Raw genomic sequence first — 12,308 nt, forward strand, 5'->3', positions numbered from 1 at the left:
TTCCAACCTAGATTGTTATGTTTCGGTCGGGGGCCCTGGCGTGTTGGGTGCCCCGGGGCATCGCCCAACTTGTCCCAATGGTGTGTACGCCCTGAATCCAATGCTGCCTCTCTAATCTCTAGTTATTACAAGATAAAAGAAGTTTTCACTTATTATATTCGTTAATGGTATGACTTAACCGACGTCTATAAATCAATTTTATATTAATGAATTTATAGACAGCCACAGGTAATAACTATTTTTATTAAAAAAAATCATAAAATATGCACAGAACAAAAGAAATGTAAATTGATTTTGTTTGATAGAGCCCACCACAACAAAGCTGAGCAGTTGCATTGAGTTCTTGATCGTTAAACCAACAATTAATTGCAACTGTCGTCAGGTTCACTTAATCTTTTTTTGTTGTTACAACGCTAATAAATAATTTGTATCACAACAAATTTGCTTTGGTTATTATCTTTGCACTCGCATCTGTAAATTAAGTGAGTTGTGAGTCAGTTCTCTAGTTACACATTCAGCGGTGTAACGTGCAAAATAAACATCACTTCATCACCGACCTCAAAGCTTCATTTACCAACATTCGACTCGTGATTTCATCCAGCTTGCAGAGTTTATTTTTAGTTGCGATGTCCAAAGTGTAAGCGAATCTAAACAAAAGCCTTTTAAATTTCTACTAAACAATGTTTTATTAGAATAAGTCTTCTTCTTCTTGTGGCCTCAGCTGTGCCACTTATTTTTGCCCAAGTTCCAGGACTTGGAAGCTGTCCATCCAATGTCCAAGTACAGAGTAATTTCCAACTCCCTGACGTAAGTTAGCTTAATTGATCAAGTTATGCACTCTCAAATGAATACTATAAACCTTAACACCCTTATATTCAGTTTCTCGGACAATGGTATGAATACGAACGTTATCCGTTCGTCTTCGAGGCGGGAGGCAAATGCACTTACGCAAGATATGCATCCTTGCCAAATGGAACTGTCTCTGTGTATAATTTCAACATTAATTCCATGTGAGTATATGCTATGGCAGCGATTCTAATCTCATGCAAACACACAATCCGAATCTAAGATTCATAGATTTCATCTTTTTCCTCTTCTCGCACTCTTGAAGAACCAACAGAAAATCAGACATCTCTGGGACGGCTAAAGTGGTGGCTCCGGCAAAGCTACTTGTACGGTTCTCTGGAATGCCAGGTGAGTAATTTTGTCATTAATTACTCGAATTGAATCTGCAGTTTTGAATTGAGAGGGCAAATTTGTGGGGGGGAAATTCATTAAATTTTAGATTTTGTGAGTGGATCCAATTACTGGGTTCTCGGGACTGATTATTCCAGCTACGCAGTTGTGTATTCTTGTACGGACTTCTACAATATCTTCAATACAAGTAAGTTGGGTTGTATAAATATCTTATTTAGGAATTTAATATTGTTTCGGAGTACAATCTCCATATTCCATTGTATCTACATTGTATAATTAAGTAATTATTTTGGATTTAAATTCAGTTTTTTTTTGATTTTATTTTTGTTTTCTCATTTGAATGAAAGAGTTCTTTTTTAAATCAAAGGGTTGGGTCTTGGTCGTCTAGATCTGACGTGTTAATTAAATTTTACAAATGAATCAAGTTACTCTTGAAAACTGGTTGGAATATTATTTTTGCTAATGACATCATTTCAAGTGTCTAGGTGGCAAGTAGTATCTTATCTAAAAAAAAAGCACGTAAACGCATCAGAATAACAGATTAAAATTAAAAAATAAATTGTTACTTAGTGGATTTTTTCGATTAATTAAAAAAAAAATCTTCAATTAAGTTTATTAAGGAAAATGTGTATAATCATACGTCTCAGAAACCTATGGCATTTAAAATAAGCCTTAAATAACCCTTTTAAATGATACTCATTTATATAGGTACTTTTAAGTCGTATGTATTTAAAATAATTACATACATATTTAACGATTTTTTTTTTCAAAAGATATAAATTAAAATTTAAGGCGGTATAACATGATCATACAAAACAAAATTGTTCTAATAGTGGAGTAACTAAAGCTCAAAAATTGGCAATATTAGGGAACCCGGCCGAACAGCTTAGATTTTGATGATCTTTTTTCAAACGTCGGTAATTAAAAATACTTTAAAGTCTATAGATTAAAAATTGCCGGCGTTGCCGTTTTGATTTTTTAAATTTAATTGAAGATTTTTGTGAACAAAAACAAATTTTTTTCAAAAAATTTTCTTAAATTTCATAAATTAATTGATGCCAAAAGATTGTCTAGGAAATTCAAGGAAAAAAATATATGGGAGTGAGGGACAATCTTCCATAGTTCAAGCGATAGATGCAATTTTCTTATTAATTGACTTCAAACACAAAAAAAAAATATTTAAACACAACGGCAACACCTACAATATTCAAATATACATTTTTTAAAAGCTAGAAGCTTAGTCATATATGTAAAATTAAAATTAAGTTAGTTGAATGAACGGCTTTTGAAAGAATGGAACTTGAACTCAGATTTTTGAAAAAAAAAAAAATTATTGAAAAAATTTTAACATGTCGTTTTTTTCAATGCAAAAATTCAGTTTTAATAAAAAAAACCATTGAAATTGAAGTAATTTTTCATTTTTTTTTTTTCAAAAGTGTGATATAATATTTTACCTTTTCTGCTTCGAAATTCAACTGATAATATTTATGACCAAAAATTTGTTTTTAATAAATTCATATTTTATTAGAAAAAGTTTGGGAAAAAGTAATTTTAAATTTTTCTAATAACATTTTTTTTTTAATTCTGAGTTTGAGGACCATTTTTTCAAAAAGTTTTGATTAAATTTAGTGGATTTATATTTAAGAGATAAGAATGAGCTTCTGGTTTTTTAAAAATGTATTTTAAAATATTGTAGGTGTTGCCGTTGTTTTCAAAATATTTTTTTTGTGTTTGAGATCAAAATGTTAGAAAATTGCATTTATCGCTTAAACGATGGAAGATTGTCCCTTACTGCCTTTAATATATTTTTCCTTAAATTACCTAGAGAATCATTTGCTATCATTTGTTTTATGAAATTTAAGCAAAAAAAATGGTTTTGTTAAAAAAAAATTAATTTTAATTTTAAAAAACAATACGGCAACACCGGCAATTTTTAAACTATAGGCTTTAAAGTATTTTTAATTACCTACGTTTGAAAAAAAAATCGTCAAAATCAGAGCTGTTCGGCCGGGTTCCCTAATAATTTGCTTTAGTTACTCTACTATAAAACTGATATCTAAATCAAAAAATATTTTTTACCAACAAAATTTGGGCAATGACCAGATAAGAAACAGAAATATTGGCCCTTATTGCGACTTTTTTCAATAGGCGATAATCGAAAACGAATTTTGGTGTTGTGAAGCTCTATTGTGAGCAATATTTTGTTATTTATTGTTCGATCTTTTTCCTTTACAATAAATTTTGCTATCGAATCAAATCAAGTTCATAATTCAAAATACCAAAATGTGCTTTTAAAAGAGATTCACGACACCAAAACAGATATTTTATCGATTCTATCGGCCTTTATCACATCGAAAGTTGAACTAGGAGACAATATTATGATAGTGGAGAACACCAAAAAAAATTGGATTTCTAAATTCTAAAGCATTAACCCCTAATGAGAATTTCTTCAAACCTGCTAGGTTACAGTTTAAAAGTAACGGTGCCTGTCATATAAGGAAAATAGAAAAGCTTATTTTCTCCAAAAGGGTATACCTACAGATTTTTTTTTAAATGTTAGCAATTTTGTATGTATAAAAAATATTTTTTTTTCTTAAACGGCTGTATCATATAAGGTTCCGCTTTTGATATAAAAACAATTTCCTTTTTTTTTACCGTTATTAACGGCACCTACTATAGGATCCTTTTCTTCGTGTCTGTCTTTCTCGTAAGCGATGTATCCGATTTAACGATAATTTTTTTTTAGTGAACTTAATGTCAAATTTAAGAAAAATTTTCAAAAACCTAGTACGCAGCTGAAGCGAAACGAACAATTTTAAAGTCTCCAAAGTCAACAAGGAACATGTTAGTGAAAAATTACCATCGAGTATTTTGTCAAAGTCAAAATGGTAGAAATACAAATAAAAAAATTAAAAAATTCAAAAATTTTATATTATTTTAAAAAGGTTTAGTTAAATTTCCTATAATTAAACTAAATTAAAAATTTTCTTTTATGAATTTTAAGAAATTTTAGAATTTTAAGCAGCCTTAAACATAAGAGTAAGTACGTGCGACGCAGTCATGTATTTTATTTTAATTGAAAAAAGTTTAAAGTTCTAAGGAACTTGAATCTTCAGAGCAAGTGCGGTCAGTCGTGCATTTTATGCTATGTACATACAAAAATGTACAAAATTACAAGCTAATTCAATTCTCCTTAAATATTAGTTACTTATTATTAATTAAAAATATGTAGGTACTCTTATTTTAATATAAAAACATAAGTCTTTTCAAATTGTTTACATTTTTTTCATAAAAAAGGAATAGGTAACTACATTTTTCAATTTATAAATTAAAACACACAACTAATGTGTATTTGATTTTTTATCTTAGGTACGCAGCTCGCGCTAAATTTTGGCTCCCATACAAATTATCGAAAATTTTTAGCCAAGATAAAATGGATCCCATACAAGTTATCGATAACTTGTATGGGAATTTTATCTCATGTCGAATTCCTTTCAATTTTTAGAATCGCCTCAAAAAAATGGAATTTTTGGTGTTAAAAAAGAACATGAAAACAAACCGAATTCTTTTTGCGATTGTGTGTGTGTCATTTGACAACAATTTTTACACGAACGTCAAGCTGAAATCAAAACAATTTCTGTAAAATAAAACCAAAGGTTCCTTTGATCAATAATTTTGTTTATTTGCTTCGGTAATATAAATTTAATTTAATCCAAATCAATAGGAAATTGCAGATATTATTAAGATCAGTGGCGTAGATAGGGGGGGGATCAGGGGGATATATCCCCCCCCATTGGGATCGATAATTGTGCAGTATAAACAGTCATGAATAAATAAGTTGAAGAAGCGCACTTTGAAAAAAAAAAAACGCTATGGATTTCGAGTTCTTGATTAGCTTAAATGTTATAAATATGGTTTACCAACTTTCGTTGCCATTAAGTCGGGAGCGGTACGATTGATCGCAAACTAAAATCTCTTATAACAAAATCTCGCATTTTTGCAAAAATCACGCAAAGCAAAATTTCGCATTTTTAACATCTCACATAGCAAAATCTCGCATTTTCAAAATCCTGCATATTAAAATCTCGCATTTTAGAAATAATCTCGCAAGTTCATTAAATTCTTTCTATATCAAAATCTCTCATTAAAAGAAGAGCGTAAAGTATCTTAAATTTAAATTGCTTTTTTGGCAGCAAAATGTATAAGCAAAAGATTATAAGAAAAGAGAAGGTCGAATACAACAAATTCACATGCATTAAGTCCTTTTGACTCCAACATTCAACAGTTGACCCTGAACACTATTAAAAAACTGGCATAGGCGTCTGACAGTGCACTAACCTTTTCCTTTTCTATTTATCTCTTCAAAACAAAACGAAAAAACAGAAGAGGGAGGTTCTGGGCTTTCCTAAGCTAGCAATATCATGTAGGTTTATAATCTCGCATTGAATTAATAAATATTTTATTTCAATGCGAGATTATAAATTTCGAGATTTTAATGTTGCGAGATTTTGGTAAACGAGATTTTGAAATTGCGAGATTTCGATAAAAAAGATTTCATAATGCGAGATTTTAAGATGCGAGGTTTTAAGAACAAGATTTTAAAATGCGGTCAATCGTACCCAACCCCATTAAGTCGGTATTTCAAAGAGTGAATTTAGACTTGGTCCAAGCAATGGAGCTCGCTAAAGATTTAAGGGATCAACTAAAAATTAAACGGGCAGAAGACGACTCATTTTCGAAAGTTTTTTGTATATGGGAAAAATTAGCTGAAATCCTTGACATAGGCGTTAAACATAAGAGAATAGTGAAGCGACAAAAGAATCGTTCGAACCCTTCGGTTCAAAGTACAGTAAAGAATATTTTAGTGTTACTGTTTTCAATCTTTTTCTCGATTTCTATGTAATGCGCCTTGGAGAAAAATGTACAAACCATGAAAACACACTAGAAGGGTTTCCGGTTCTTTCTAAGGATTCTTCGTCTGAAATAGACAAAGCAGCTAAAAAATTTAATGAAACTGTTGAGTTTTACCAAAAACTAGACCACATAAAATAGAACAAAAACAATAAGATTTCCTTATAGTTTTCATCCAAGAAGGAAATATTATTTAAACAATCGGGATTTCCTAACTGTTTTACCGACTTCCAAAAAGGAGGAGTTATTCAATTCGTCTGTACTTTTTTTTGTGTTTTTCACCTCATAACTTTGGACCGAGTGAACCAGTTTTGATAATTCTTTTTGTAGGTATTGAAAAGCTGGTGCCTGTTCAGTACTATTAGAAAACCCATAAAACCCAGTTTTGACAATGGAAGTCGGTTTTGTTTTTTTAATAAAAAAAATACGATCATGTACGGGATCACCTATTCCAACTTACTATAGAAATATTGGTCACAATTTTTGTTCTAGTGCCAAGTTGGAAAAAATATGAAATTTTTACAAAAAATTTTGAAAGAAAAATACTTCCTCTATGAACTCATTGAAAGCGCTCGAAAGCTGCACCGAAAAAAGTTGTCCTGGTATTTATATTTTATTAAAGATATTAGCTACACTGCTGGTTTCTACGTCAACTACCGAAAGAACTTTCTCCAATTTAAAGAGAATAAAAACAATACAAAGAAGCATTATTAAAACTTAAAAAAAAATTTGCGAACTAGATCTATCCCCCCCCTTAGCAAAAAGCTATCTACGCCACTGATTAAGATCTGAATTAAGATGAAGTAAAAGGTTAATTATTTGGCCGTATGCTGTGGTTTTACAGAGAAAAAAATTTCCTGAAGATAATCACGAGAAGAAAAGTCACAGTAATTTGACTTTTTCACAAGAACTATGCCAAGAAAAATTATATTTTGATCGCACATTGTTTTTTTTTTATTTATTTCATAATTTTCCGCAATAAAACACGATATTCCATTATAATTTACTCCTTATTTGAAGTTGGTATTCCCAAATAAACAAACAACACGAAGGAATCTTTCAGCTTGACGTTTGAGAAATGTCAAATGTTCCAAGTGTGTGTGCAAATCCGTGTAAATCTCTCAAAAAAGAGGGATTAAAAAAAATTCGAATTCTGCTTCGTTTGAGGCGAATTTTTTTCTATGGAACATAATTTTCAGAAAAAAATCGCTTCGAGATCGCCGAAAATTCGATTTTTGCATTGAAATGAATTCGACATCAGCTAAAATTTAGCGCGAGCAGCGTACCAGGCTTTAGAAACGACTAATGTTACATTTTGTTGATCTGTCAAAAGAAAATTTTTTGAGAGTAATTTTATGAATGAATAAACAAGAAAGAATTAATTTGGTGCTGAAATAATTCTTTTTAATTGAATTCTAAGCAAATTGAAACAAAAATATGCATTCAATAATTTCAAATATGGAAACAAACAAGAAATTCTCTTCTCACATCATCCCATAGCCGTAGCTAGGATTTCATTTCGGGGGGGGGTTAGCTCAGACCAAACAAAATTTTTTTTAGAAATCACAATACTTTGTATCAACTATATGTAACTGCAGTCGATTCTAAATCCCGCTAAATCAAATAGTCATTTGAATTGTGTAGAAGCGAAAAATTTGCCAATATCCTTTTAAAGTATTTTTGAGGAGAGGAATATAAATTGCGAGCGTTAGCGAGCAAGAAATTTTTTTCAAGAAACAAATTTTAACCATTCTAAGGCTTTATAAAAAAATTATTTCGTATATAAAACATTGAAAAATCTTGCACTGAAATTTTGTAGCAGAAAATTGACAGGTACATTCTATCTATTGAGTTCTAAATGAAATTAGCAATACTAAAAAACCAAAATTTTAAATAATCCAAGTTGTTTGACATGAGCTAATTACACTGGTCAACAAGGTTTTTGTTACAGAAACCAGGGTATACTTTTCTATAGGCTGAGCTCGAATCCGAAGTTAGAAAATCGAAAATCCCGCTTTTTACCAGTTTTCGAGGTTATTTCCTAGCGTTGTAGGTACTACAGTCTCTGAATAAATCGATACATTTATTTTCGCTTACATACTGGATTTAAGGTTAACATATAGAACAAAAGTGGATAATAAGCAACTGAAGATATCTCGGACAGTAGAAAAGATGTCTGAAAGATTTAAATAGATTTAAGGGTAATATTTCAAGAACGAGATGTGATCGAATAAGTCCGTCTTTGGATTCGAGTTCGGCCACCGAAACCCTTTGAAAAAGCATAGTTTAGTCTCGGCACCAAAAACCCTGCATAAGTACTTGTGGTATTTAAAGGGTTCTTAAAAGAGCATTTTAAGGTGTTAACATAGTGCTTAAGGAAATGGTCAAATATATAAAAACTCTTTGTAATGAACCAAACATTTTTTGTTTTCCTTTATACAAACTTCATCGACAGCTTTTGCAACGATGCAAAATTGGTAGTGATTTTAAGGGAGATTTTCATATAGGTAATCAAATCACTAAAATACAAAAACAAATCATTTAGTGCTGCACATATTAGACTTGTATATGTTTATAATATAGGTATCTTTTGATTTTCTGAAAAAAAATTTCGGGGGGGGGGTTAAACACCCAAAACCCCCCCCCCCTAAATACGGCTATGCATCATCCCCTCTCTTCCTCATTTAGTTGTGTTTGACAGATTAACATTGAAACTCAAGTCCAGGAGCTGAGTTGGAAAAAGTAACAAAATGTAACTATTTGACACTTCAACATTGGATTTAGGAACGATGTTGTGACGTCACGATGTTACATTTTGTAACTTTTTTCTCATTTAGGAACGATGAAAGTTAACTATTGTTAACAATAGTTAACATCGTCGAATAAAAGAACGCACCACTGGTACGCAGCTCGCGCTAAATTTTGGCTCCCATAGTGCCTGGCTACACGGTAATTTTTCAATCGCCTAAGCAGTGAGTTTGTAGGCAAGGGGGATGAGGAGTGAAGGGGGAAGATGCTCACGAAGGGAACTGAATTTTCTGAGGGTAGTACAGTTCCATTGCTAAATTTTTCTTCTTTTTGACGTTTGTTCCTAGAAAATGTAAAAGTGGAACGTGATTGGGCACAACAGTGTGTAGCCACCGCATGTGATTTTTCAATCGATTGAAAAATCACTGTGTAGCCAGGCACATACAAATTATCGAAAAATTTTAGCCGAGCTAAAATCTACCCCATACAAATTATCGACAACTTGTATGGGAATTCTATCTCGGCTAAAATTCAGCGCGAACAGCGTACCAGGGTTCAATTTTGAAATTGGGTTATTTATTACATAAATTAAATTTCTTTAACATTTTTTTAATTCCAGAAGTTATTTGGGTTCTAACCAGAGAACGGAAGCCAAGTGAGTCGGTTATATCACAGGCAAGACAAGTTATAGATGACAACAAACTATCTAAACGATTTTTATTAAAAACAAACCAAGACAATTGTCCTGCAAGTTAATTCAACAAACAATAATATTAAAAATGAAGAAATTGTTGACACTTTTTGAATTTATGATTAAAAAATAATTACAAAAGGTGGCTGATGTTTTTTTTTTTTTAAGAAAAACAAAGAGATTCATTTCGTATCGCCTCATCACGAATTCCATTCGTATCGAAAATTTGCTACGATTCTCGACAAAATAATCACGAAATCCGTTCGTAAGGAAAATTTAATAAAAATAGTCTCTATGATTTAAATTGCGATTGATTTTTTTGGGAATCGTAGAAAATTCCCGATACGAATAAAATTCATGTGGTCGTTACCTATGAATTAGACTCGATGTGTGCCGATGTAGTAAAAATCGACATATTCGTTTCTCAAATTGTCAATTTCGATTAGGTGCCAGATAACCTGAGCTTAATTCTGAATTCTTAGCGGCTCTAATTGGTCAGAACTCAGTTTCATCTAAATTTTTCATAGCTTTTTATGACATCTGACCAATCAAAGTCTCTAAAAGTTTATTACACAAGTTTTCATGGTTGAAAAGAATTAAGAAATAGACAAAGACAAACAAACCAAACATTACATTATATGTAAATATGCTTGTTTCTAGTTATAATTACGTAATTTTAAAAAGAAAATAAATTAAAAAAAAAAATAAACAGAATCATTCGGAACTCTGCCCCACTACCTTAAACATGGACTTTATTCTATAAATTAGAATGCATCAATAATATTCTATGACACTTATAGTAAGAGACATATTTTCACGTTCCTATCATAACTATGCTTATTCAGTTCAGTTTTTTATTAAAATTTAATAGAGCATAAAATGCAAAAATAATACAAATTCCATTTCAAATTGTAACGATTGATCTTAGCGCCATCTGTGGTTAAGCACACTGTCGGTAATACAGCTCAAATCTAAAAATAGGGTATGGCAGATTCGAAATGTCAACTTCAGAATCAGCTGTTAAATGAATTGTCATGCGTGTTGTATTCTTCATTTGTTTGTTTTTAATTTTTGGAAGTGAACAAAAATTATTTTGGACAAAAATAGTTGAATAAACATGAGTTCGACTCCCCCGAAAGTGGACACAAGTTTAACAACCCTAACACCTGTAAGATGTAAGAAAATATTATATTCCTCTATAATTTAAATACCCATCAAAATATTTTAAGTTCTCGACAGTCCCAGGCCAAAGTTGCAAAATGACCAATTGTTAACTTGCAAAACGCGCCTCGATACAATCACCAAGACTTTGTTGGATAATTTCGCCAAATGGCAAATAGCACAAAAACGTGGCCAATCTTTGTGCAATTCAATTGAAGCAATTAAAACAAAATGTCTCGAAAGCAAATCCCCAGGAGATTCTTTATATCCTGAAGAACTGCAACCATTTTGCGATAAGCTAGCTATTATTTTCAGTGTGTTTGAAGATATTTTAAAGAATACAAAAGAAGCTTTAAGACAACTCAATGCTTTAGCCAAACTTCAAGGAACCAGTTCGGAGATATTTTATAGGACATGGTTTATAGAAGATTTCATAAATTTTGCAAAAACCATTGTCGAACGATATCAAGCTGAATGTGATGTTAAGAGATTTGTAACAGGTAATTGCTTTATTTGGTTGTTTTAAAACTGAGTGTTCATGAATTGTTTTTTTTTTTTTTTGTTTTAAGAGGAACTTGCTCACTGCCAACAGAGATCTGACTTAATTCGTGTATCCAGTTTATGGGAGTATCCATGTCATGTTGATGAAAATGTGAAATTATTGTTCTTGTTTTTAGCTGAGGAATTAAAAGTAAAATAAAAGTTTATACGTTTTTCAATAAATGCATCGTCTGTTTTTCTATTTATATTTTCTTATGGTTGATAGTTCATCAATACAGAACTCTTTTGATGAACCGGCTTTAGATAAACAACATGAAGCGTATCGATAGATACTCTTAAAACTGTTTTTAAGAATAACGAATTTATCAAAAATTATATTTTATAATTTCCTCGTAAAGTTAAAGTGGAGTTAAACAATAGCTATGAGTATGCTCCTGTGCATGTTCTCTGAGGAAAATCGATAGTTGGATGAATGCAGACTTCATTGTTTAACTAAATTTGAATTAAAGTTAATGTACTTGAATTGAAACAAGATTATTCTTAGTCCGTTTGGGTACTTATTGGGCTAAAATATGAAAAGTGTCAAATTTTTAGAATGGGGGATGAAATTCTGCCAAAAACTACACAAAATAATTCTTTAAATATTAAGACCGAAATTCATAGTCGTTACTCGAGTTAAGATTTTTCTCTGAGAAATATTTCAATTAATCGCACAAGGGAATTGAAAATAGGGCTGTTAATTGAGTAAAGAAAAATCTTGTCTTGAGGAAATTTTTTTCTCAAACTCAAAAATTTGAATTAACTGTCATCAAAAAAAACATTTTTGTTTTAAATTCGCCATCGCACTGAGAGCTAGAACGCTATTTTAGCTGGAACCACGTCAACTTCATCCAATATTTCTAATTTTAGTCTTATGTCGTTTTCTTTCACTCCAATGAGAGTACCCTTTTAGTACTTATTTTTGCACTTTTGAAGGTTTTGTGTTCTTTGACGCCACAAAAGTGTAAAAAAAAAATTACTCCGGAGTAATTTTAGTACTACGGAGTACCCCGGATTTATGTCGTTTTCTTTCACTCTATTAAGGAGTACTCTAAATTTT

The 12,308-nt window shown here is 31.2% G+C and overlaps 2 protein-coding genes across 2 annotated transcripts; both read left to right on the forward strand.

Moving 5' to 3' along the window:
• The first annotated feature begins 475 nt into the window (after window positions 1–475).
• LOC129906034 (apolipoprotein D-like) lies at window positions 476–9,709 on the forward strand. The gene is made up of 6 exons (XM_055981657.1): window positions 476–637; window positions 693–807; window positions 880–1,010; window positions 1,112–1,194; window positions 1,286–1,384; window positions 9,476–9,709. The coding sequence occupies exons 1-6, from the start codon at window positions 627–629 to the stop codon at window positions 9,610–9,612; spliced, it is 576 nt and encodes a 191-aa protein (XP_055837632.1). The 5' UTR covers window positions 476–626; the 3' UTR covers window positions 9,613–9,709.
• An 849-nt stretch (window positions 9,710–10,558) lies between these two features.
• On the forward strand, window positions 10,559–11,431 carry LOC129905690 (uncharacterized). Its single transcript, XM_055981229.1, has 3 exons — window positions 10,559–10,722; window positions 10,777–11,208; window positions 11,278–11,431. Exons 1-3 carry the CDS (start codon window positions 10,665–10,667, stop codon window positions 11,406–11,408), a joined length of 621 nt encoding a protein of 206 aa, XP_055837204.1. The 5' UTR covers window positions 10,559–10,664; the 3' UTR covers window positions 11,409–11,431.
• Window positions 11,432–12,308: the final 877 nt, after the last annotated feature.

Source organism: Episyrphus balteatus, chromosome 1 (genome assembly GCF_945859705.1).
Source record: "Episyrphus balteatus chromosome 1, idEpiBalt1.1, whole genome shotgun sequence".
Classification (NCBI taxonomy): Eukaryota; Metazoa; Arthropoda; class Insecta; order Diptera; family Syrphidae; genus Episyrphus; species Episyrphus balteatus.

Coding starts and splice junctions, on each gene's coding strand:
- LOC129906034 (XM_055981657.1), top strand. Junction 1,011..1,111: donor AATTTCAACATTAATTCCAT/GTGAGTATATGC, acceptor GCACTCTTGAAG/AACCAACAGAAAATCAGACA. Junction 1,195..1,285: donor ACGGTTCTCTGGAATGCCAG/GTGAGTAATTTT, acceptor ATTAAATTTTAG/ATTTTGTGAGTGGATCCAAT.
- LOC129905690 (XM_055981229.1), top strand. CDS start 10,665: ATGAGTTCGACTCCCCCGAAAGTGGACACAAGTTTAACAACCCTAACA. Junction 10,723..10,776: donor AACCCTAACACCTGTAAGAT/GTAAGAAAATAT, acceptor AAATATTTTAAG/TTCTCGACAGTCCCAGGCCA. Junction 11,209..11,277: donor TGTTAAGAGATTTGTAACAG/GTAATTGCTTTA, acceptor TTTTGTTTTAAG/AGGAACTTGCTCACTGCCAA.